The 24839-nt window shown below is 46.1% G+C and overlaps 1 protein-coding gene across 4 annotated transcripts in view; it reads left to right on the top strand.

The window, feature by feature from the left end:
* The window catches only part of NFIC (nuclear factor I C), a 301802-nt gene that overhangs the window by 269964 nt on the left and 6999 nt on the right, over positions 1–24839 (top strand). For 2 of the 4 annotated variants that reach the window (XM_085639057.1, XM_085639058.1), the window contains 2 exons: positions 13605–13761; positions 16786–16871. In XM_085639057.1, the coding sequence (XP_085495183.1) occupies positions 13605–13761; positions 16786–16871 (243 nt within the window). The remainder of the gene's footprint in view (positions 1–13604; positions 13762–16785; positions 16872–24839) is intronic. The other 2 variants (XM_085639059.1, XM_085639060.1) reach the window with 1 other exon arrangement.

The raw sequence follows: 24839 nt of genomic DNA, 5'->3' as shown, positions 1-24839 counted from the left end.
GAGGGACTTGGTGGAAGAAAGAGGATGTTGTAGAATGTACTAAAGCAGAAGGAAAGTTTTTTTTCTGAATTTGGGGAACTTCCTCCAGCAAAATTACTTTTTCTGAAAGGCCAAGAGCTATGAGGTTTAGAGAAAGGATGATAGACTCAACTAGATAAAAACCCATCCTCCGCCCCTGAGCGGAGGTCTTCAAACTGTTGCAAGGGCCTCCTGGAGTGGGTCTGAAGAGATTTCGGGGTGGTCATCAGAGTCTGGTCAGGAGGAGCATTTACTATGCCCCTGGGGAACCGAGACAAACATCAAGCTGAAAAAAGTGTTCTGTGTGTCTTTAGTAGGCCTGGGTGAAATTGTAACTATGCTGGAGTAATTGAAGTACTTTCATTAACTTTGTGTTACTGTTTTGACACAACGTTACTGAAAATTAAGCGATTACGGCTATTTACATGACTACGAGTAATTTGGCACAAAAATCCTAAAGGAGGAACACGAATTTAGTATGCGCCAGCGGCTGCCGCTGTTCGTGTTAAAAAAATAAGTGAAGATGCCTACAAGGGATTTATTTTAAACAAACTGAATGAACACCAATAATATGAATCAATCTGTTGTCAAGTCCTCTACTAGTGACTGACTAAGAAACAATCAAAATTCTCAATTAACTTATTTTTATCTTGATAAATCGTTCAATAAACAATTTGAACACGGGTGTGTATATTTAAAAAAATCAACTTATTTAGCGTAAGTGAATAAAAGAGTACAAGGTAGTATACCTACATACAAGAACCGAGGGAACATAATGTTATACAAAGGTTATAACCGCAGGGTCAAGTATGTACACATCCATTCCAAAATATTATTATATTCAAAAATGAATCTGAAACAACAGAAAACAATTCTCAAGGAGACTGAATAGCTGTGGAAGTAGATGACAAGGTCGACGTTTCGGTCTCTGTGGCTAAAAAGTCAGTTGGACCATCTTCAGGACAATTAATAAAAAGTTAAACAATGACCCTTATGCCTGGTCAAACATGGTATTTGTTGAGGTTAGGAAACGGTGGAGGGTGATGCCTTCTTAATTGGTCCACGTCAGTGGATAATCAACATCAAGAACATTGGTTTTCAGTAAATAACAAGGTCTTCCTGCGGATGAAATAGATGAGTCTCTGCGGTCTCAGGGAAATCGGAGGAATGAGCTGTCAGAAAGGTACCTTTCTGACAGCTCATTCCTCCGATTTCCCTGAGACCGCAGAGACTCATCTATTTCATCCGCAGGAAGACCTTGTTATTTACTGAAAACCGCCTTGAAAAAGCCCAAGGCCAATGGGCCACTAGGGCGAAACACGTGTCGGCTTGTTGCTTTTCCTCTCACAATTTATACCTGTTTTGTCTGCCAGAAATAAAAACAACACAAGTAATTTCATTCTGAGCAATGTTCTTGATGTTGATTATCCACTGACGTGGACCAATTAAGAAGGCATCACCCTCCACCGTTTCCTAACCTTACCTTTTCAATGGCTCTTGGGTGTAGCCATTTACGAGGATTGTGCCACATATAAAATTGGGCCCTAACAACTGTAGCGCCGTAAGTCCAGAACTTTCCACCCATACAGCTTCTCATATGGTATTTGTTGAACCAGCCGAATCTCAAAATATTTGTAACTTCCTGGTAACTGACACAGGACTAGTTACTGACACTCCAGGCCTAATGGAGTCGTTAAGGCACAGTAATCAAAGGGATTTGCTGTAAGTATCGCTTGCCGACGTCGGGCGATATCTTGGCGTTGCTCCTCTCATTAACCGCTATCACTGCAGATGGCTGTTCGTGTTCAGTTCTATTTTCTTAGCACAAAAAGCATCCTGGGGTCCATTTTGGACGCAAGTGTGCATTTAGTGCCAACAAAAGTAGCATGAAATGCTGGGATACACTCCTCGCGTAATTCCGTGTAGTCTCACGGAATGTTGCTGTAATTTCACATAATTAAATTATGCAAGTTACGCCCACCCGTAGGTTTTAGCAAAAGAAAAGAGAGTGTCAGTTAACCACCCTGGCCATCAGTAACATCTTTTGTCACTCATGTCTTGGCTGGGAGTAGGTGTAAAGGAAAGGGGGTTCCAAATAATCCTCGAAGTCCTTCACAGTGTCGATACTTTTACGGAGATAGGGCTGCTAAAAGCGGGTTTGCAATCATGTATTTGATGGAATTTCAAAATGGAATAAGTGAGCATTACTGCAATGTTTGAATTAATAAATAAGTTCTGAGCTGCCAATTTTATAGAATTATTGTGAGAGTGTGCTTGTTATGGTGGGGGTGGCTTGCTAAATTTTTTTCATGAGCCGGGGGGAGCTGCCTTAAAATTCTGGCGTTCATTGTCTGTAGTAAATCTAAGGAACCTAGCCAGGTTTCGCTGACCCAGCCCAGCATGCAATGCGTTTCAGAAGACCTGAGCTTGTCTTCTGAGTTAAAGCACATTGTGTCTTTACATAGAAACCACCCCCACCCCTTGAGGTTATCAATCCCACCTGGAGTGAAATGTACAAGCAGTTCCTTGGGCCTCGCCCAGCCATTTCATGTGGTTTAGAGCATATGGGAATACTGTGCAACCACAACAGGCAATAAAAGCTACCCACACGCAGGAATTTATTGAAACCAGCTTGTTTTATATGAAAAAAAATAATAAAAAACCTAAAATTGGGTGAGTCAAACGCTGAAGAAGTGCAAAAACATGTCACGGGCACTCCCCACAAAACATAACTGTCTCCAAAACAGTAACTAAAGCAGAAGTCCACACAAGGACAAAATATCCGAGCATCTTCAAAACGCTCCATGCTCATGTGTGAGGACGGAGGACCGTGAGATCGCCTATGCTGAGGGCCCTCTGGCCAAGCAAAGGAGAGACGTGCAGTCTCTACAGAGTGTGGGTGCTGACTGGATTCAAGATACGCGTGCATTGGCAGTGCGCCATGTGGTAGAACATTAGTGGAGGATTACGTTTCCATGTGGCGAAGGAACTCTTGCACACCTAGTGATACGGCAGCCATCTTGTATCTTTATGTATAACTACCCTCATGGTGATTGGCGTCCTTTCTAGGCAATTTCTGCTATAATGTTGCTGCAGCCGGACCCACCCGGATGTTGGATTTCAAGTGTGAAGGAGTTTACCACCCGCAGTGGTTTGGGAATAAAGTGTATTAATACAGAAAACATAGAAATTCAATAAAAACACAATTACAATTGTGTTATGGTTCAGGATCAAACGTGCAAAATCACTGACATTCACCAGCTATGGTATGCAATGCACACAAAGTGTTCCATTACTCACCTTGCCTGCCATGTTCAAGACATCCGTTTGCAGATGGCACTGAAAAAAAGGTAAACAAACAACAGTTAACAATGGCGGATGAGGTGAGTTATGCTATGCATTGTGTGTACTGTATGCCATAACTATTTTTGCTTCTTTGAGCTGGAAGCAAATCGTAACATAGTTATTATTATTTTTTTGAGGTTTATATAGCGCAAACGCGACCCGAAGGTATCAGAGCACTTTACATGAGCACCAGTTGCATTACAGACGGACACATTCATTTTTATTAGGCAGGGGGAGATTAAGTGATTTGCCCAGAATCACAGGATGTTGAGCGTCCCTGCCGAGACTCAAACCCGGTTCCCCAGCTTCTAGGCCGACCGAGCTAGCCGTAAGGCCGGAGCTTAGCTGTGTTTTTAAATTGAATATCTATATATAGATGTATAAACATTTATGCTATGGCAGTGAAAGTTCCACTAATACATTAATTTGAGAAATTGTACTAATATGCACACGTTCACACTCCTGTGCAGGATTCAAAACTGAGTTTATCACAGTACAGAAAATGTGCCACGAGAAAACGCGCGTCTGCTGCCTCACAGATTCCGTGTACCCAATACTTTACGCATAGAAAAAATGAAATCTCTTGAGTGTGATTTTACCCTGCTGCACAAATTGAACCCCTTTAATTCTGGTTTTGATTAAATGCATAACCAAACACGGATAGGATATGAGTTTTTAAAGCGCTCGAATGCCGTAGCGTCTTGGCGCTGGTAAGTGTGGAGATGAATCAGTCTTAAGCGAAAACTCCCTTAAAACAACCATGTCTTCAGGACCTTCCTGAAGCGTTGATGGTTTGGTAAAGATCTTAGGGAAAGAGGGAGCTTGTTCCAGAGTCCTGCGGCGCAGTTTGAAAAGGCTCTTCCTCCCCACCTAGCTCTCCTAATCCTGCTCACCTGAAGAAGACTCAGGGTGCTAGATCTTAGGGCACGGCCGGGAATATAGGGAGTCAGTATTTTCTGAATATCCTTGGCTCCTCCCCCAAAGACGGCTTTATGGACCAGGCATAACGCCTTGAATTCCACTCGCTGTTGTACGGGGAGCCAGTGTAAAGTTCTAATTCCCGCCGAGATGGATTGATCTCTAGGGATGTCCAAAAGCAGTCTTGCGGCGGCATTCTGCAAAGACTGTAACCTGCTCAACTGGGCCTTGTTTATCCCTAGCAGTAGGGCATTGCAATAGTCCAGCTTGGACAGCAGAAGCGCCACCACCACTGTCTTACATAGCTCTGACGTAATAAAAGGGAAGATCTTTCTCAAGGTCGTTATTAAGAAAAAGCATGATGAGGCAAGGCTGTTCACCTGGGCCGAGAAATTTAGCTGACAGTCCAACAGCACGCCAAGGTTTCTCACCTGAAAAATGATCTGGCATAAAACCATGTATGCAGACGTGCAGGGTATACTATGTTATTTATTTCTATTGTCGAGAGACGTCCATCCTGACTCACTGAAGACTTTGCCTCTTGTGCGTCATGACCCCTCCCCACACTCAACAAATGTATTTATTTGAAGGTTTTATATAACGCGAACAAGACCCTCACGGGTATCAGAGCGCTTTACAGATGTTACCGAGCAGAGGACATGAGATCAATGTTAAATAGTTAAGATACAGCACAAGATATGGCAGATCCGATCCCAGATGGAGGTGTAAGAAATAGCATATTACACTTGGCACATCTGCATTTATTACATACATACACACACACACACGTATATGATTTATATACATTCACACAATAAGGATATTTTTTTAGCACGCAAGCTGCACCTGAGTGGAGCAAAAGCAATTGTTGCTGTAGAATATCGACTTTTTTTAATTCTATAATGTTATTCATTGCCTCGTGCTGAGATATTAACATCGAAAGAAGTTTCCTAGCCCTGATGAAGCCTTTCTAATACATTACAGGCTAGACTCCGAAACAATTCCCAACATGCTAATGATGCAAACATAACAGAAGAACTGGAAAACTCACTTCTACTCAAATATAATGTGTCTGTTTCATTATATACAGAACAGCCACACACCACGCTTGCTAAAACCACCACCAGTTGTAACACAATCTCGTTATTTTCTACTAAAGTCCAAAATATGAACTTTATTGTCTTAACTCTCCAGTTCTCAACATGCATTGAGTAAAATTGATTTTAAATGACACTTAACATATTCAAAACCATCTTCTCATTTCTGTATAAGAAACTTTAAATAAAATATTTATTTGGTGTAAATATCGTAGTTTAAGGGTACCCGGTTGTGTGTATTTCTTTTGCATTTGGTTGTTGGGTGATGCACTATTGACAGAAATGTTTGGCATCAGTAAACATAAAATTATTCCAACAGACATTTATTAATAATGTGAAATTACCAAGTTTTTGCAGGGGACACGCGTGGCACTTTACCTACACCATTCAACACAGACCCAGCAGCCGTTCACCTGGACACCAGGGTTCTATATCCTAGCGCCTTCTGCCACACAGCTGCAACAACCTCATTTCCATTGTCTAAAGAAGGGTCATGGGTCACTCTGTTTATTCCATAGCATAAGTCTGTCCTGTGGTCTGGCTCCCTCTCTACGTGTGCGTGTATATATATATATACATATATATATGTGTATGTATATATATATATATATATATATATGTGTGTGTGTGTGTGTATGTATATATATATGTGTATAGCGGTGAGGTGAGGGATCGGGTGAGCTGCTGCCAGTGAAAAATCGCGCCCGCAAAAGACCTTAGGCAAGCTGGGGGAATGGAGCAGACACCGCCCACTGGGGCAAGTACTTACGCTTGGTTTCTGCTCCGCACGGACTTACATGTCTAAGTCCGAGCCAGGTTTTCCCTATAGCAATGCCTGCAATGTTCCCAGCCAATCGTAGATGGACATTGTAGTTTTAAAGTGTGGGCTGGAGTAACTCACGTAATTACGGCATCTGGGGAAGTTCAATCGAACGAAATGCGTCATGCCGAGTGATTTCAATAAAGCGCTGCTTTCCTGTGAACCCATGTGTGCTTGACTTCTGTGCCTACAGCAAAGGAGCATGATTTGGATATATATATATATGTATATATAAAAGAGAGAGAGAGAGAGAGAAAGAGCCTAGTGATGTGGGCTTTCACCCGGCCCTCTTCATCCATTGGCCTCTTGTTGTGCCATTCACATTTTTCATCCGCCCACCACAGGATGGGGATGGTTTAGTCCACTCCAGCTATTGGCTGACTTCACTGTCAGTGATGTTTTTCTGTTCTTTCACTAGGGCCATTTCCGATTCAGCACCGAATGTCCTTCCCCTCAATGCCAAGGACTACTGCGGCAATGTGCGCTTTTTGAGACCACCAAATATATTTGCTTTTAGCCATTATTTTTTTTTTTTAGGTCTATGAGGCTTCAGCAGCCCCCCAACAAAATAGCTTTACTAAAATCATAGCAAAACAAGCTTTGACAAAGCCAAAAGGGTGGCAGCCCACACTTTTTCGCAGCTCCCCACTCACCGATTCGGACTCTTTGCCACCCACCTACACTCCGTGTGTACCTATGAAACGTTGCTGCGCATAACATCTGTATTTCTGGGGTTAGATCAAATGTTCTAATCAGAGGCGCGCAGTTTATGCTTAGTTACTTAAGGGGCTGATTGGAGCCTCGATTTCTGAGTTTCCGGGCAGGGGTGTGAAGCGTGGGGGGGGGGGGGGGGGGGGCGGGGCTGGCAGGGTTTGTAGGGAGTTTGGGGCCGGATAGTTACGGACTGGTAAGTGCAGTCATCGCCCTGCCGAGGCTGGGATCGGTGCCACCTGGTGCCAGGGGGCGTAGAAGGGCTCCGTGGCGCCATCCTTATCAGGGACCGGAGTGCGGGGCCCTGGAGCGTAAACCGTGAAAGCCGCGGCTCCGGGCGGGTGAGTGGATGTCAGGCGCCCCCTGGTGGAGAGCTCCAAACGCAGCACGCTGCAGCTGAGGTAAACTCGCAGCCCTCTGCAGACGGTCAGTGCTAGAAACAGGCAGGAGATGTCACAGCCGTAGGGGCGTAGCTGTCGATGGTGCAGCAGGTGCAGTGGCACCGGGACCAGAGGTGTCAGGGGCCCACTGCACCTTCATTATTTTTCTTTTTTTGCATTAGGGCCCATGGTGCCCTGGCTAGGCCCTGCCTCAGTAAAAGCCTTATTCACCACACAGTCTATCGGTGAGAGTGCGCTACCCAGCAGCACCTACCTCGAAGGAAATAAATCGCTTAAGTACGTTATACCCAGTGCCACTGGAATTATGCGGCTGGGGACGGCCAAATTATGCAGCAGGGTTGAATAAATTGTGTGGCATGAAAAGACAAATTTTGCTTCTCATTTTATGATAGTATAACTTAATTACTTAGTCATTTTTAAACTTTTTAATACTGGGCATTAGTTGTACCTCATAAGTACCACTTTAACACCCAAATATAGCAATAAGCTACATTAAGGTTACCAGTCAACCTTTGGAATGGTTCTTCCACTGCGCTCCAACACCTGTCCTTGCGTTTAACTAACTTTTGAACCATTTGAGCTGGAAACAATTTTTTTTGTTGATAAAATCTGGAGATTATGCGGCAGATGATGGATTATGTGGCAAATCTACAAGTATGCGAAAATTGCTGCACAGTCGCATAATTCCAGTGGCCCTGGTTGTACCACTCAGGACACACAGCGTGCTCGCTGCATATCGGACAGAGAGGGACTCTGCGTACCGGAAACGGGTACACGGCCGTGATTGACTCCATAACTGTGGAGAATTAAATTGAGAAATACTCACCCATTGAGGATATCAAACGGGAGAATTACAGACTTAAAATGAGAACGATAAGAAGACTGGAATAGACTACCATGACACTAGAGGGATGGAAGTACAACCGACTATAAGGACTTTTGCAAGGAAACATATAGCCCTGAGGAAGTCGCAGGACATTTCCCATTGTGCGACGAAACACGTGTTGGCTTTTGTGGCTAAAGATTATAACAACTGAACAAAAGATCACAAAGGAATAAAAGGAAAAGAGAACGGACAGTTTTCAATTGATGTTTCTGTTATTATATGTGGGCGCGTGCTGGAGGATTTTTTTGTGCATTGTGGGGTACTCCCCTGCAGATCTGGCGAGGTGGCTCAGTGAGTTAAATGCTCTCCTCTAACATCTGCCACGACCCACAGGGAAAGGTGGGTCAAAAATCCATCCGACGCCGGTAAACAGAGCAGCAGCATTAAATTCAGGAATAATGGCAGATGGAATTTACAGAGCTTACAGGGACATGACACACGTTTATATTACAATAAATGAATGCATTTTTTTGTAATCAGTAACACGGTTCTGAAGCTTGGTGTCTGTTGGACATTTACGGTGGTCAACATGCCCCGCCCCTCCCCCGAAGATTTTACTAGTGGCTGCAGACAGAGGCCTGGGGGGCGATCCATTGTACAACACCATGCAGAGTCAGATGGTTTCACTGACTGAAGGGGGTGGGGTGTGAATAAAGTGAGAAGTTAAGTTGGTTGCTTGTAAAGCGCTCAATTCAGGCTTGAGACCACTTCAGAGCGCTAGCAGAGGCGAGGGGGGGTTGAGGGGGGAGGGAAGAACTTTATCAATAACATGAACTTCCATAAAACGCATAGATCGATAGACTGATGTAGACAGACTAGCACACATGTGGGCATACTTTTAAAAAGCTCGATACACTTTAAATATGAGTGTTTCTGGAGTACATAGTGAATTTGATGGCAGCTGTTCATTTTGTATACCCGCTACCCTGCTTGTTTGTTGCAATAATTCCGGCTGCTAATTGAATCGCAGTATTTGATCAGTAAACAGCTGTTCTTAATTATTTTTGAGTGTATTAATGCCCGTGCCATGCATATATGAAAAGATTTGGGGCGGTGCACCTTTGATCATGACATGCAGATGGGACATCCCCCCCCACCCCTGCACCCAGGTCATGCACACCCCTATCTACCCCACCTGCCCCCTACAGGCCATTCACCAAGGCCAGCTAGAAAGAGCCTGGGGTCTTCTGTAACTTTCCTCTAACATCTGAGGGCAGCTATCTCATTTTTTGTTGGGATTTCGAAAAGAAATCCTGGCGCGGTCGTGCAAACACACAACAAGTGCAAACCAACATGACTATATGATGCAAACATCTGCATTGTACATGTAACTATTTATTCACTCCGTAAATCATTGCTCTCTGTTGAGAAACCCGTTCCTTTAGGCAACAAGCATTGAAAATGCAATAGGTCTCGCCTTTTATTAAGTTAAAGCCATTTGCTTTGCTCTACAACACCATTAGCAAAGCAAATGGCTTCAACTTAATCAAAGGCAAGACCTATTGCATTTTCAATGCTTGTTCCTTTCTTTTTTGCTTGCAGATCTGAGTTGGATTGGTTAGGAAACAAAGTAGTTCTAGTGGAGGGAAGCAACATAGGGTGGGGCAAGCAATGTGAGGGAAAGCGACACTGAGAGGGGAAGAAATGAGAGGGGATGTATGAAGCAACGTGGGGAAGAGGGGAGCAATAAAAGAGGCGGCAACACAGAGAGGGAGTGACGGTGGGGCAAGCAACAGAAGGGGGATGCGGTTGGGGGTAAGCAACATGAAGGGTGCAGGAAATGAACAAGAGGAGGGTGCAGAGGGAGTGACAGAGGAATGTGGGGGTAGCAAAGGAACAAGAGAATGTGCTCTGAGAAGGTGGTGGAAAAAGAAGACAACAGCAGGGAGCAGCACCCCGGGAGTGAGCAAGATGTGTACGTGGGCAAGAGCAAGAAAACACACAACTCTCAGAGTGCTTAAACAAAAAGAAAAAAGTAACACCTAAAAAAGAGCTGTGGAAGGACACAAGTAATGGGTCCATGCTTCTGTGGGGAGGTGGGTTAATCCAAGGAGAGGAAGTGAAGCCCACACGTGCCAAAGAATTAGAAGTAAGCAAATAAGAGCGACAATGAAGCCGAGCACTAGTAAGTAATGGGCGGGCTCGAAGCCTACTGTAAGTTAACAAAATGTTTCGCAACAGACAGCGCATATGCTCTAAGATGAGACCCAAAAATGACCACAGATCCACCACTCACAATGGATTTGTGAAAGCAGAAATTCTACTAGCCTGATGGAATTGTTGTATTAGAAAATATACTTTTTGCAAAAGATAAAAGAACACGTGCAAAGTTTTTTTGCCCACCAAATTTCTTCATGGGTGGCCAAAAAGCTTTAAGAATTGGCCCACGGTTGTTTGTCTGAGAGGACTGAAGGAATAAGTTTGCAGACAGTGTGGTCACTATCCTTGTTTGTTCAGTGGACCACTAACAGTGCCGAAGGTCATGGATAACTCCAAGATGGCGAGGAGACACAGGTCGCCTTTGTTGAGGCACTTGGGGGCTTTGTCAGTGACCTGGCTGGTTGCAAGCTTGATACCTTACCTGCGGCAGAAGTCAGCGAGACTGTGTATGAATCAGATTGTACACCCAGCTGTATTTGTGTACACTAGCACGTATGTTATATATGTATAGATGATGTACATTGAATAGCTGTCTTTGTGAATGAGTTGCTGAAAGTGCATTTCTTGTGGTTCATTAGTATACATTTGTTTACCAGTACATGTTTGTGTATATGCTGTGAGTCTTATTTTATGTAAGTGTTGTGCTGTGATTGTGTTGTGCATCCACACGATCCTGCTTTGTGTATTCGGAACACCTTCCATCACCAGATAGTAAGTCTTTGTATGCAGCCTGTTGTGTAAGTTTGCCAGTCTCTGTCTTCTCTAATGTAAAGGGGGTGGTTAGCACACCTATAGTCACACGGTGCATGAGGATCACAACTCCATATACAATGGTCTCCTGTAGGCTAAAAGAACAAGCGTTCGCCAGGTATCCGCGCTTTACTTATAAAATTAAAAGTAAAGCGCGGGTGCCGCGATTATACCAAAAGTAAAGAAATAGATGTTTTTCTATTTCTTTACTTTTGGTATAATCGCGGCACCCGTGCTTTACTTTTAATGTTAAAAGTAAAGCGCAGGTGCCGTGATTATACCAAAAGTAAAGAAATAGATGTTTTTTCTATTTCTTTACTTTTGGTATAATCGCGGCACCCGCGCTTTACTTTTAATGTTAAAAGAAAGCGCAGGTGCCGTGATTATACCCAAAGTTAAGGGTAAAAAAGCGCTCGCCATGTACACTTTTCTCTTTTTTGGCCGTCCCACTTGGACGGCCTCGGCCTGCTTTCCTTCTGCCGCAAAAGGAATATTATTATCTTTATGGGGCCATGTGTTTGCCCCCATAAAGATAACAAACCTTTTGCAGCAGAAGGAATGCAGGCCAATCCGTCCAAGTGGGACGGCCAAAAAAGAGAAAAGTGTACGTCACACTAACCTCTTTCCCAATGGCTGGCCACCGTTTAGCATAAACAGTGACGCCGGCCGATGGGAAAGAGGGCGGGGCTTAATGCCCCTTACTAAAAAATCCCATAAACGTTAAATCTCGCCAGCGAGACTGCACATGTGCGCAGCCTACGCTAGCGAGACCTAAAAAAAGTTTCTGGATGGAGACCGAATGCATTGCTCTGTTTGATGGGCGATGGATGACTGTTGAGGTTTCATGCTTGTGAGGGGTGAGTCAAGGCAGCGTGCATACGTGTGCGCATGTGTGTGAACGCAAATGTCTTGTGTATGTGTTTGTCTATAATTATGGGCTGTGGGACTGTGAAGTGAAATGTGTGCACCAGGGTGGGTCACTATTGCATCCTAAAAACATTAGTGAAATTGTCAAATACAAATATATTGTTATTTCATATAAAACTGTCTCTCTTCAGTAGTTGTGCTTAGCTCATATTGTTCCGCCCCTGAGGGCCTGCAGCTTTCCCTCAGTTTCAAATGGAGGTAGCATCCATTTTGTCACATTGTTTACTTTGTGAACCCAAGATGGCTGCCGTACTATTGGGTGTTCAATGGAACTGGCAGCTTAGAGCTAGTAGAAACCAAAACCCTCATTTAAGGGAGCCAGTTAATACAGTGGTAATGCCAGTCAGTGTTAATCCTGTTACGGGGAAGAGTTACCGCTATATTTAGAGGTGTTATTTAGAGGTGTGCCTGAAGAGATGGGGACAGCTTGCATAACAAAGTGACCGCTAGTAAATTTCTCAATAATGTACTTAGACGTGGGCTTTTACCTTTTTTTAAACCCTTGGCTGTATTTAATGAAAGCTGTTACCATTAATAGTAAAATATATCACATTCATAAAATTTCAGGTGACCCAAGTTATTGGATATTTTTACTAGCTCATAATTTAAAGAAATGTCCTAGATGTTGGTGCAATTGGCAGAGATATGCAGAAACACGAATACCCGTACATTTCCACAAAACTCTAAAACTGAAGGTAAAACATAGCAGTAATGGAATTACCCCTTACAGTACTATCTACGTATTCAGCATGCACCACTGAATAAGGCCAAAAGAAGGGGGTAGTCACCTGTGTATCAGTATCCCGTGGTTGGGGTTACCTGTCTCGGTGCAAATGGACATCTCCATGACGAGGTGCATGTACATGTGTCATATCCGATTGTGTGGTGTATCGCGAGATTTCTGCATTTAGTGGTAGAGTGACTGAGATAACACCTGGTCTTGCAGGAACATTGAGTGCTGATCCATTTAGTGGTGGGACATATACAAGGAACAGTTATAGGGTACACAGGGCTTGTTCAGTCAGGTTCAACTATGTTATAGGACGGGTTAGCAACCAGGCCCTTGGGTGATGAATAGGTGAACCCAGAGACACTGACGTCAGGCGCATAGGCACACAGCGCAGAAAAAGACGCTGACATTTGGACTGAAGGAGTGCGGTTTACAAACCAGGCCTCTAAAAAGACCATAGTGGCCGAGAGCTAAATCCACCAAGTAGATACAGGCTTTGTGGCATGCCCATTTCTGTGCTGAGAAAAAACATTATTTTGGGGACCCGTAAAAACCCAGAAGATTGTTGACGAAGAGCCAGGAAACTCATGCCAGATGGGGGTGGTGTGGCCAATTGCTCCCTTCTATGTGGGTCTGCTGGGCACCATGTGGGCACAGGTCCTCTTCTTGACCATGGCCTACGTGCTGTCCGCAGTGGTGGCTTTGGTTGAGCGGGTAGACGTGGCTCGCAGCCGCGACCCGGCACGATACGCGCGTGGGGTCCTGCCAGCGATACGTTGTTTAAAGGTGATTGCTTTGTCTGCTGTGCTGAGCCTCGTCTTTGTCTGTTCTGTTCCCTCAGCTGAATGGAAGTGGACAAGTCAAGGTCCCCAGCCACTACATTTCTTCACAAATGCTGGCGCCGGCACCCCCAGGCATGACCCGACTGACAATGCCTCCCGACTCCAAATCAACCACCACCGCGTCAGACGGAGGGACGTCCTCTCCCACTTCTCCCAGTAAGCAGAGCGAATACCAGATATAAGCGCGGTAGAGTGTCATGGTGGGTGCCTGGCATGGGTGGGGCTCTGCTTGATGAGGGCATGATCAAGGGTATTTCATTGGGTGCTGTCCTGGGGGAGTTCTGGCATGGGGCTATATCCTGGGTAATGCCTAAAATGGGCCAATATGGGGAGAATTATTTGGGGTTTAAGATGACATGGGGCGATTTCAGACTGAGCAATATTCGACAAAAAGTGACATTTCGGGCATGTCGAGATATCTGACACACCAAGATATCTGAGAAGGATCATTTCTGGTGTCGGAAAAGGTATTTAATATGTTCTGATATCAAAGGTCGTATCTGGCATGAGGTGATATCTGAGGTGGTGTCAGATATGGTTCCATAAGTAGGAGATATCTGACAAGGGACAACATCAGTGGCGGTATCTAAAACGGGACAATATATACATGCCATGGGTAACATGCCGCAGGGCGGTATCAGATATGATGCGGTGTCTGGAGTAATATGTGACACAGTGTGATATTTTTCACAGCGTATTACCTGACACAAGGTGTTATCTGGCAGGGCAAAGTCTGATACGGAGTGTCATTTTATGTGCCATGATATCTATGGACATATCTGACAGAGATTATATATTTTGAATATCCGACATGAAGATATCTGATATAAGGGATATTTGGCACCTGGGGATATTTAGTGTAGGAAGAATTTGACATCGAGCAATATTTAGGTGATATCAGAGATAAGATGATATCCATGCGATGTTGAGGTGACATATGGCATTTGGGGCAATATCTGACATGAGTGACTATCGGACATAAAGCCAATACCTAACACAAGCACATACATGTGAGGAGGTGATATGGCATGCAATGACATTTGAGATGGCGTGACATGAGGAGTGTTTATCTGGGTTCATCTATCACAAGACAGTACTGTGTATAAGGTAATTTCTGTCAGAGGGTAACATATATGACATATGACAATAGCTGAGAAAAGGCAACATTTATGAGGATGTCACATACGACAAGGGGTAATACTTCAGGTGAACCCTTACCGGAGAAGGCCTGATACTGGGTGACATCTGGCACATGGTATAATCCTGATATTAGGCAATATCAAACTAGGGTGGCGTCCTATATGGGGCAAAACTCAGATGGAGCCTAGGACCAGATTATTTTGGTAGATTTCTGGGGCATTATCGGACAATGGCAGAAAATCTGAGAGATGGAGACAATAGACAATATCCGAGGAAATGTCTATTACAGGACATTATATGGGGGTAATATAACACTGTATCGCATGTGTTATATATTACATGACTAAAATTTCTCATCCACTTCATCAACCTAACCATTATCATGGCATCATAAGTATAGTGGAGGTGGAGCTAGGAATAGTAATTATATACTTACCATGATGATGTAGTGGTAGGCGATATATGGGATACAATATTGTTGTAGGTCGATAACCGTGATATAGCGCCATTCAATTCTCCCTGGGATGATACATGGCAATATTCGACAAACGTGACATCTGACATAGGATGGAATGCCTGATGCAAGGGACATGTTAGATGGTGTGAGGCCACATGACTGGTGAATGTGAGACAAGATGGATATGTTGCATATGGTAGTAGAAGGGCAGGAAGCTCACAGACATATACTCTCCCCACATGAGCACGGGCACGCCACTCATGTTTGCACACAGTTTAATACTCGTGCGCACACACACAAGCACTCCACTCACAGAGCGACAATCCTGACCCCTCCTGATCACACAGACACACCACTCACATTCTCACATACACACACATACCATGCAAATGTTTGCTAACAAACTCTCCACTCATATATTTTACCTTGGCTAGTATTTAAAATATAAAACAACCCCAAAATATGTTGATAAGCATCGACTGAATGCCTCTTTGAAGGTAAAAAAATAAATTATAGAAGGAACATCAGCATCATATAAAATTTCCATACGTCATGCGTCGCGACAGAGCAGACGGGATGTGTTCACAGTGTCTAAGACATTATCGATAATGGGGTGCAGGCATCATTTGTGCAAATGAGTACGGTCCCGTCCATCTTACATGCAAATACCAACACACAACAGAGACTGGCATTCATCGAAAAGTGTATACATACCCATGGACAATTAATGTACATGCATCCCTCACACAGTATGTTATCCAACAAAGTGCACGCATTTGCACACTTTTACTTTGCATACACATGCACATATGCAGTACATGTGTTTTCACCATGCACACTTGCACCTTACCTGCAAATGGATGTACATAGTCCATACGTTCCAATGCTTCATGTATACTCAATCCATGCATCTGACATGCATTACATATTCTCCCATGCCACAAATCAACACATAAAAACATTGAGTCAACCACATACACATCCGCATCTTATACACCCATTTGCCACATAGGTACTCTCATGCCACATATACTTGTAAGCTATATATATATATATATATACCATCTACATATCCATAGATGTATTCACAAGTTGCATAAATAACTATACCATATATTAGCTATCTACATGTATGCCACACTATACATGGAAACATATCGTATATGCATGCACTACAGCAACATGGATGCCGCACAACCCTTTCCACCCATACACATTTTCTACTCTGCACACCTTGTCACACAGCTGTCATCGTCTGTTGCAATACGTAAGGCATTCTACACTTTTTGGGGTGTCGTATATGAGATTTTTTTTTATTACTAGAGTAGTTATAACTTTAGTTTGCAGGGAGGCCAGCTCTCGAGATTTTTTTGGGTTTTACCCCATGTTTGGGCTAGAAAATCCAATAATTCCCTGCTTTGCACCAAGAAACTATGTATTATTACGCAAAATCCATGCGTTATAGTTAAATTAAAAGGGCGTATGTATCTATGTATGTGATGTAGGCCGTGCTATTTAATCTGTGAACCAGCTTAGTCAGTTGATATGTTCTTTATAACGTGTTCTCCGTTCTTTCTGTGCAGCCTATTCTGCCCCCGGTACACCTCCTGCAAACCGTCCCTTCGTGGGCCTTGGACCAAGGGATCCCGGGAGCATCTATCAGCAACAGGTAGGTGGCCGAGGTCAAAGGTTATGCTCTACAGCACACAACTACTTCTGAAATGTGCATGGCCATGAGGTCAGATGTACTAAGGGGTTTTGTAGTCGCAAACCCTGCAATTCGCAAAATCGTAGGATAAGCAACTCAAATTCCCTTTTCCAAAAGTACTATGGACATATGCTGATTCGTTAAAGTGTTTTTGGAATTTGAAATGGGGTTCCCTGAACCACAGCGAATCAAAATTTGTAAGGGACTTGTAAGGGACGTTCCTTCGTAATCGAGAGCCAGTATGAAATATATCAATGTTTTGCAATTGTAACTACGATCGCAGATCGTTTATCAGTTACCCATCCCCAAGTTGAGGTGGTAAATGATTCACATTTGGAACCCCTTCACTTTTTGAAAACTTTTTTAAAAAGAAGCGCCAGTTCCATTAAGGAAATCAGGTTGCTTTAGAAGAAAAAAACAGCTCTCTGACTTAAAAAGCAATCGCAGGGATGGTGGTGTTCCGGCCCTTTGATTTTTTTTTTTTTATATATGTATTTATATAGCGCAAACTTGACTCAAATGTATTAGAGCGCTTTACAGGAGCACCAGTTATGTTACACAAGGATACATTAATTTTTGGGTAGGCACAGGGAGATTAAGTGATTGGCCCAGAATCCCAGAATGTTGAGCCGACACTAGAGCCTGGTTCCCCAGTTCCAAAGTCAGCAGCTCTGACCGTTACGCCACATCTTCACCCCAATATCAGGGGGTTGCAAATTGCGATGTGCCTAGTGAACATTAGTTAGGCAGGTTGTTCTACAACGCACCACACTTTTTACCACAAGACCAAATTTATAATATTGAACTGCACTTAGATCGACCCCACAATATAGACTATTAACATGTCCTCCAAGATAAATTGATTTGAAATTAAGAATAGTAAATCTTCCATATCTATGTCTACCTTGATGATATGTGGGTAGTTGGTATTGTGGCGTGTCGAAAGTGAATATATTGAGCTCAAAGGTGTCATGTGTCAAAAATATTGCAGCCAGATTATCGACTACTCAAGTATCATGAGCGTAAGTATACAAGAGAAGATCTACTACATGCCTCGCTATTGGACTCCTGCTCTCTACAAATGTTCTACAGCCTTTAGGTGCCTCTGCATCGGACTAAGAGTTGGCGGATAGGATACCCGTCGCAAAAGGGACAGATATTCTCATCACTGTATTATAAGTGCCATGGGATATAATTGAGGCTCCCAAATATATGGTATTTATTTTTTTAAGATTTCCATCTGTATTTACCCATATTTTTTTGTTCTTGGATCATCTTGGTGGTATTTATCCATATTTATTTTGTATTTTGAGAATAACTGGATTCGTAAAATGGTACATTTCCACATTTATTTAACTGATAAACAGGCACTTATATTTCGATGCCTGTTACGTTTTAGCAAATTTAGAAGCTAAATATAACAAAACACCACACCCACAGTTAAATATTATCATAATATACCAATATATGTTAACATATACCTGCAGCCGCGGCCCCTGGAGGGAGTTCCGTGGGGCGGAAAGGCGGGGCGGGGGAGGGGCAGGGTGGGGGGCACTAAAAACCGGAATATGGATAATTGGAGGTAAGTAAAGAATTAAATAAATAAAACGAATTTCGTTGCGCGACCTGCATCGCAAAATGCGATGCAGCGCGCGCTACGAAATTCGTTTTATTTATTCAATTGTTTACTTACCTCCAATTATCCATATTCCGGTTTTTAGTACCCCCGCCCCGCCTTTCCGCCCCACGGAACACCCTCCACGGGCCGCGGCTGTATACCTGTACTTAAGGAACTCTCACGCCGTTTTCGAACTCCTATGGTGTCTATCTGCTCAGCCGTTGGACCAGAATTCATGAAGGACAACAAGGAGGGTCGCTCCCAGAAGCACGCTTCGCTGTATTTTTCCACTATTAAAAGAAAACACAGAAAGGAGACGCAGCCTTTTCTGTCTGTTTTTAGCTGTAAAAATCAGTAAAAACGGCAAACAGGGAGCCTTCGATGTAATGCAGCTGTAAGAGGGCGGACGGGATATGCATCATGTTTGTGACGGAGTAGCCTGTCCACCAAACTTGAAATCAGGGCCCGTCTTTGAAGTGCCCCGCTGTTGTATTGATGCACACCACAAATGTATACTACCCCGACCTGCCCACACAGTTTGTAAAGCCTCTTGCATCCACTGACACCCTGCAAGTGTTGTTCCCACCTTTTAACTCTTTCACGCCCAATTTTCAGTCTTGTAGTGCTCTATCAAAATCCTAAAATAAAATGTGCGAGACTAGTGACCCAGCCTGTGGGAGAGCGAGGTGTTGCTGACAGATGTGGGGAGGCTGCGGGTAGAAGTTAAAGTGTCTAGGCGAAGAGAGGACAGAAGTGAGAGTAGGGCAGGCTGGAGACAGTGCTTAATTTGTAAAAGAGTAAGTGCCGGCATCCAAAGATGTGCTCAGATCTTGTCCGAGGGTGGCTCGCTGAATGTAGGGGTTCCAAATACCGAGGCTGCCTGGTCTTGTTTCCACCTCATGCCTCTTTCATCCCCACCAGACACTCTCTGCCTCTTTATTCCACTTGCAGGCTCTGTTTCAGCTTTGATTTCAATCTTGGTCACGGTTGTCCTTCTCTTCCAAGTTCTTTCCCCTTTTGTGTTTTTCTCTCTCATCCTCCGGGTGAAAGTCCGAAGCGGAAAATAAGTGCTGGTCCCCTAAAATGAGTGCTGGGGGGCCCCACCTGCAAGCACTGGCTCAAATTAAGCACTGTCCAAGGGAGGAGAATCGAGTGTGATGGGTGCAGGATCACACGGTGAGGTAGAGGGCGACAGGTGCATGGTTAGGGAGCGGGGTTGAGGACATGAACGCTTGAGTTGCAGGGAACGTAAGGGGTAGAGCTGTGGGGGGACAAGCTGCATTCAGGTGGTTCTCCCAATAAGGGGTGAGAGAGTTTCAACAGAGCAGTGTGGTAGCCGGAAGTGCGGGGAGAGCGAGCAAGGGCGGGGCCAGGGTGTCCCCGAGAGCCGTGCTGCCCGTGCCCGCCTTTGTTCTGGACACACAGGTATTCGAGGTCGCATCAGGTGAACGTCCCTGGGTGGCAGGAACAGGCTGTTTCCTTCGGCTGGAACGTGCTTGGCTGAGCACCCTGGGACAAGTGAAATGCCAGTCTCGCCACCTGTTGCTCTATAAGGCATCCAGCCCCACTCTGCTCTGCCAGGCTGTGCTTCCATACAATACACTGGCATTACCGCCTCCCCTACGCCAGGGATCTTGAAAAATCTGAGGGAATTTTATGTGGGTTTGTATCGCCCCCAACGTAGGCACAAGGCCATCCGGACGGGCTGTAAAGTGGCATGCAACTTACTCTGCCCCAGCCCAACCAGCCTTGCAGAGGTCCTGGCTTGCAGGGAACACTCCCTAGTCTGTGCACTTGAAAGTAAAGGGGTCTTCTCTTAGTGCAGACTGAGGGACCCCACTCTACTCTCCGTGTCTGGCCTCTCAGTTTCACGGACTGTAAGTTACTGGGGGGGGGGGGGCTTTGTAAGATTCGCCTCTACTGGGGCAGACCCCACAGAGCTCCCGTAAACATAAGTTCTAAGCACCAGCTGTCTCCCCAGCCCCCACCGCGCCGCTCCCAGCCCCTTGCACTTTTCCTTTGAAAGTGACCCTGTTCGGTGATTTTCACCTTTAGGTCTTAGCCGCCTGAGACCATCAGGAGTGGTGTGTTGTGCAGGAGTGGCCCAAGGTGTGTTGAGCAGGAGTGGCCCACGGTGTATTGTGCAGGAGTACCCACGGTGTGTTGTGCAGGAGTACCCACGGTGTGTTGTGCAGGAGTGGCCCACTGTGTTTTGTGCAGGAGTGGCCCACTGTGTGTTGTGCAGGAGTGGCCCACGGTGTGTTGTAAGGGGGTGGCCCGTGGTGTGTTGAGCAGGAGTGGCCCACGGTGTGTTGAGCAGGAGTGGCCCGCGGTGTGTTGTGCAGGAGTGGCCCACGGTGTGTTGTAAGGGGGTGGCCCGCGGTGTGTTGTGCAGAAGTGGCCCAAGGTGTGTTGAGCAGGAGTGGCCCAAGGTGTGTTGAGCAGGAGTGGCCCACGGTGTGTTGTGCAGGAGTACCCACGGTGTGTTGTGCAGGAGTGGCCCACTGTGTGTTGTGCAGGAGTGGCCCACTGTGTGTTGTGCAGGAGTGGCCCACTGTGTGTTGTGCAGGAGTGGCCCACTGTGTGTTGTGCAGGAGTGGCCCACTGTGTGTTGTGCAGGAGTGGCCCACTGTGTGTTGTGCAGGAGTGGCCCACGGTGTGTTGTGCAGGAGTTGTCCACGGTGTGTTGTGCAGGAGTACCCATGGTGTGTTCTGGAGGAGTGGCCCACGGTGTGTTGTGCAGGAGTGGCCCACGGTGTGTTGTGCAGGAGTGGCCCACGGTGTGTTGTGCAGGAGTTGTCCACGGTGTGTTGTGCAGGAGTGGCCCACGGTGTGTTGTGCAGGAGTGGCCCAAGGTGTGTTGAGCAGGAGTGGCCCACGGTGTGTTGTGCAGGAGTACCCACGGTGTGTTGTGCAGGAGTGGCCCACTGTGTGTTGTGCAGGAGTGGCCCACTGTGTGTTGTGCAGGAGTGGCCCACGGTGTGTTGTGCAGGAGTTGTCCACGGTGTGTTGTGCAGGAGTACCCATGGTGTGTTCTGGAGGAGTGGCCCACGGTGTGTTGAGCAGGAGTGGCCCAAGGTGTGTTGAGCAGGAGTGGCCCACGGTGTGTTCTGCAGGAGTACCCACGGTGTGTTGTGCAGGAGTGGCCCACTGTGTGTTGTGCAGGAGTGGCCCACTGTGTGTTGTGCAGGAGTGGCCCACTGTGTGTTGTGCAGGAGTGGCCCACTGTGTGTTGTGCAGGAGTGGCCCACTGTGTGTTGTGCAGGAGTGGCCCACTGTGTGTTGTGCAGGAGTGGCCCACTGTGTGTTGTGCAGGAGTGGCCCACGGTGTGTTGTGCAGGAGTTGTCCACGGTGTGTTGTGCAGGAGTACCCATGGTGTGTTCTGGAGGAGTGGCCCACGGTGTGTTGTGCAGGAGTGGCCCACGGTGTGTTGTGCAGGAGTGGCCCACGGTGTGTTGTGCAGGAGTTGTCCACGGTGTGTTGTGCAGGAGTGGCCCACGGTGTGTTGTGCAGGAGTGGCCCACGGTGTGTTGTGCAGGAGTGGCCCACGGTGTGTTGTGCAGGAGTTGTCCACGGTGTGTTGTGCAGGAGTACCCATGGTGTGTTCTGGAGAAGTGGCCCACAGTGTGTTGTGCAGGAGTGGCGCACGGTGTGTTGTGCAGGAGTGCCCACGGTGTGTTGTGCAGGAGTTGTCCACGGTGTGTTGTGCAGGAGTACCCATGGTGTGTTCTGCAGGAGTGTCCGACGGTGTGTTGTGAGGGGGTGGCCCGCGGTGTGTTGTGCAGGTGTGGCCCACGGTGTGTTGTGCAGGAATTGTCCACGGTGTGTTGTGCAGGAGTACCCATGGTGTGTTCTGGAGGAGTGGCCCACGGTGTGTTGTAAGGGGGTGGCCCGCGGTGTGTTGTGCAGAAGTGGCCCAAGGTGTGTTGTGCAGGAGTGGCCCACGGTGTGTTGTGCAGGAGTACCCACGGTGTGTTGTGCAGGAGTACCCACGGTGTGTTGTGCAGGAGTGGCCCACTGTGTTTTGTGCAGGAGTGGCCCACTGTGTGTTGTGCAGGAGTGGCCCACGGTGTGTTGTGCAGGAGTTGTCCACGGTGTGTTGTGCAGGAGTACCCATGGTGTGTTCTGGAGGAGTGGCCCACGGTGTGTTGTGCAGGAGTGGCCCACGGTGTGTTGTGCAGGAGTTGTCCACGGTGTGTTGTGCAGGAGTGGCCCGCGGTGTGTTGTACAGCAGTGGCCCACGGTGTGTTGTGAGGGGGTGGCCCACGGTGTGTTGTGCAGGAGTGGCCCACGATGTGTTGTGCAGGAGTGGCCCGCGGTGTGTTGTGCAGCAGTGGCCCACGGTGTGTTGTGAGGGGGTGGCCCACGGTGTGTTGTGTAGGAGTGGCCCATGGTGTGTTGTGAGGGGGTGGCCCATGGTGTGTTGTGAGGGGGTGGCCCGCGGTGTGTTGTGCAGGAGTGGCCCACGGTGTGTTGAGCAGGAGTGGCCCACGGTGTGTTGAGCAGGAGTGGCCCGCGGTGTGTTGTGCAGCAGTGGCCCACGGTGTGTTGTGAGGGGGTGGCCCACGGTGTGTTGTGCAGGAGTGGCCCACGGTGTGTTGTGCAGGAGTGGCCCGCGGTGTGTTGTGCAGCAGTGGCCCACGGTGTGTTGTGAGGGGGTGGCCCACGGTGTGTTGTGCAGGAGTGGCCCACGGTGTGTTGTGCAGCAATAGCCCCACAACAGTTGCTATACAGGAGTTTCACATGACAAGTGTTGAGCAGGAATTGTTCACTGCTGTTAAGGAGTGCAGAAGTACCTGATGCACTCTGGGAGTTGTGGTTTTGGTTCACTTCCATTGACTCAGGAAGGCTTGGAATTATAGGGGCTAGCTCCTTGAACAACACTTCCTTTGCAACTGTGAAAGGAGCTGGAATGTAATCATTTTAAAGCCAAGTTTAAACCATACTGGCCTGACTACTTCCTGGTAATACTTCTAAGACAGGTGCTTAAGCACCTCAACATTATTTAATGATAATAAACTGTGCTAATATGCCTGTAACAGTAACTTCAAACAGCAAGGCCTAGGAGAGAAGGACACGGTGTAACAGCCAGAGCTGCTGACTTTGGAACCGGCTCAACATCCTGTGATTCAGGGCAAAGCTCTTAATCTCCCTGTGCCTACAAACATGAATGTGTCTATCTGTAATGTAACTGGTGCCCATGTAAAGCGCTCCAATACCTTCTGGTCGAGTTAGCGCTATATAAACCTGCAAAAAAAGGGGTCCTGAAGACAGGTAGGCGGTTGGTGACACTAAGTTGCCCTGCTACTAACCTAAGCGAGTTACATGGCAAAAACTGCAACAGGAATCAAAAACCGAAAGCAGAATCCAGTGAATCTACGTCTGGGTCATCGCTGGGGCTGATTAGTGGCGTTTTGTTATTTAAAGGGTTCAGGGCAAACAGTTGTATCAGCACAGTTTACTGCAAATCCCTTCTTCCAATAAGATCTATCGATGTATACGTATGTATGTGTGTGTATATATATATATATATATTTGAAGAAAAACTCGGCAGCGTCCCCCACCAGAGCATCCACGGCACCAAGGAAATCCACAGCACGGCAAGATCAGTTAATGTTGTTTATTTCATCTTTTCACCAAGTGCACAACAACAGGGACGGTCGACGCGTTTCGGCGAATGCCTTCAACTGGACCACACACACACATACATACATACAGATATATATACATACATACATACATACATATATACATTATATATATATACACACACACACACACACATACATACATATATATATATATATATATATATATATATATATGTATATATATATATATATATACATATATATATATCTTGCATGTACTTGCCTATAAATATTTTCCTTGAAGAAGTAATGGCTTGTTGGTACAGTGGTAGTCGATGTTCAGGAGGAATTAACATTTTTGCCGGATCATATTGAGTTATCGGTAATTTGGTAAAAGAGCTCATTGCGAGAATGTTCCTTGCTTTGAGATCCGAGGTGTTGTGGTCTCGCCTCAGAACGTTGGTTCCCATGCCGACCTCCCAATTCGGTCAACAATGTGTGATCCTCGACAAATCCCTTCATCTCCCCGGGGTTCAGTTCGCCTACCTGTGAACGCTGGGAGCGCTTAGAAAGTCTGGGCGCTCGTTTAATGCGCTGTACACAACGGGGCCGCACATGTCCATTCACGGCCTGGGTTTTACGTTCGGTATTTTGTTTGGGGGTGGCGTCGGGGAGCCTTTGTGTGATGTTGGGCATCAAGGGGAGTCGAGGGGGGTGAA

The sequence above is a fragment of the Triturus cristatus genome, chromosome 12, assembly GCF_964204655.1.
Source record: "Triturus cristatus chromosome 12, aTriCri1.1, whole genome shotgun sequence".
Lineage (NCBI taxonomy): Eukaryota > Metazoa > Chordata > Amphibia > Caudata > Salamandridae > Triturus > Triturus cristatus.
This window is presented reverse-complemented; position numbering and strand designations above follow the sequence as displayed.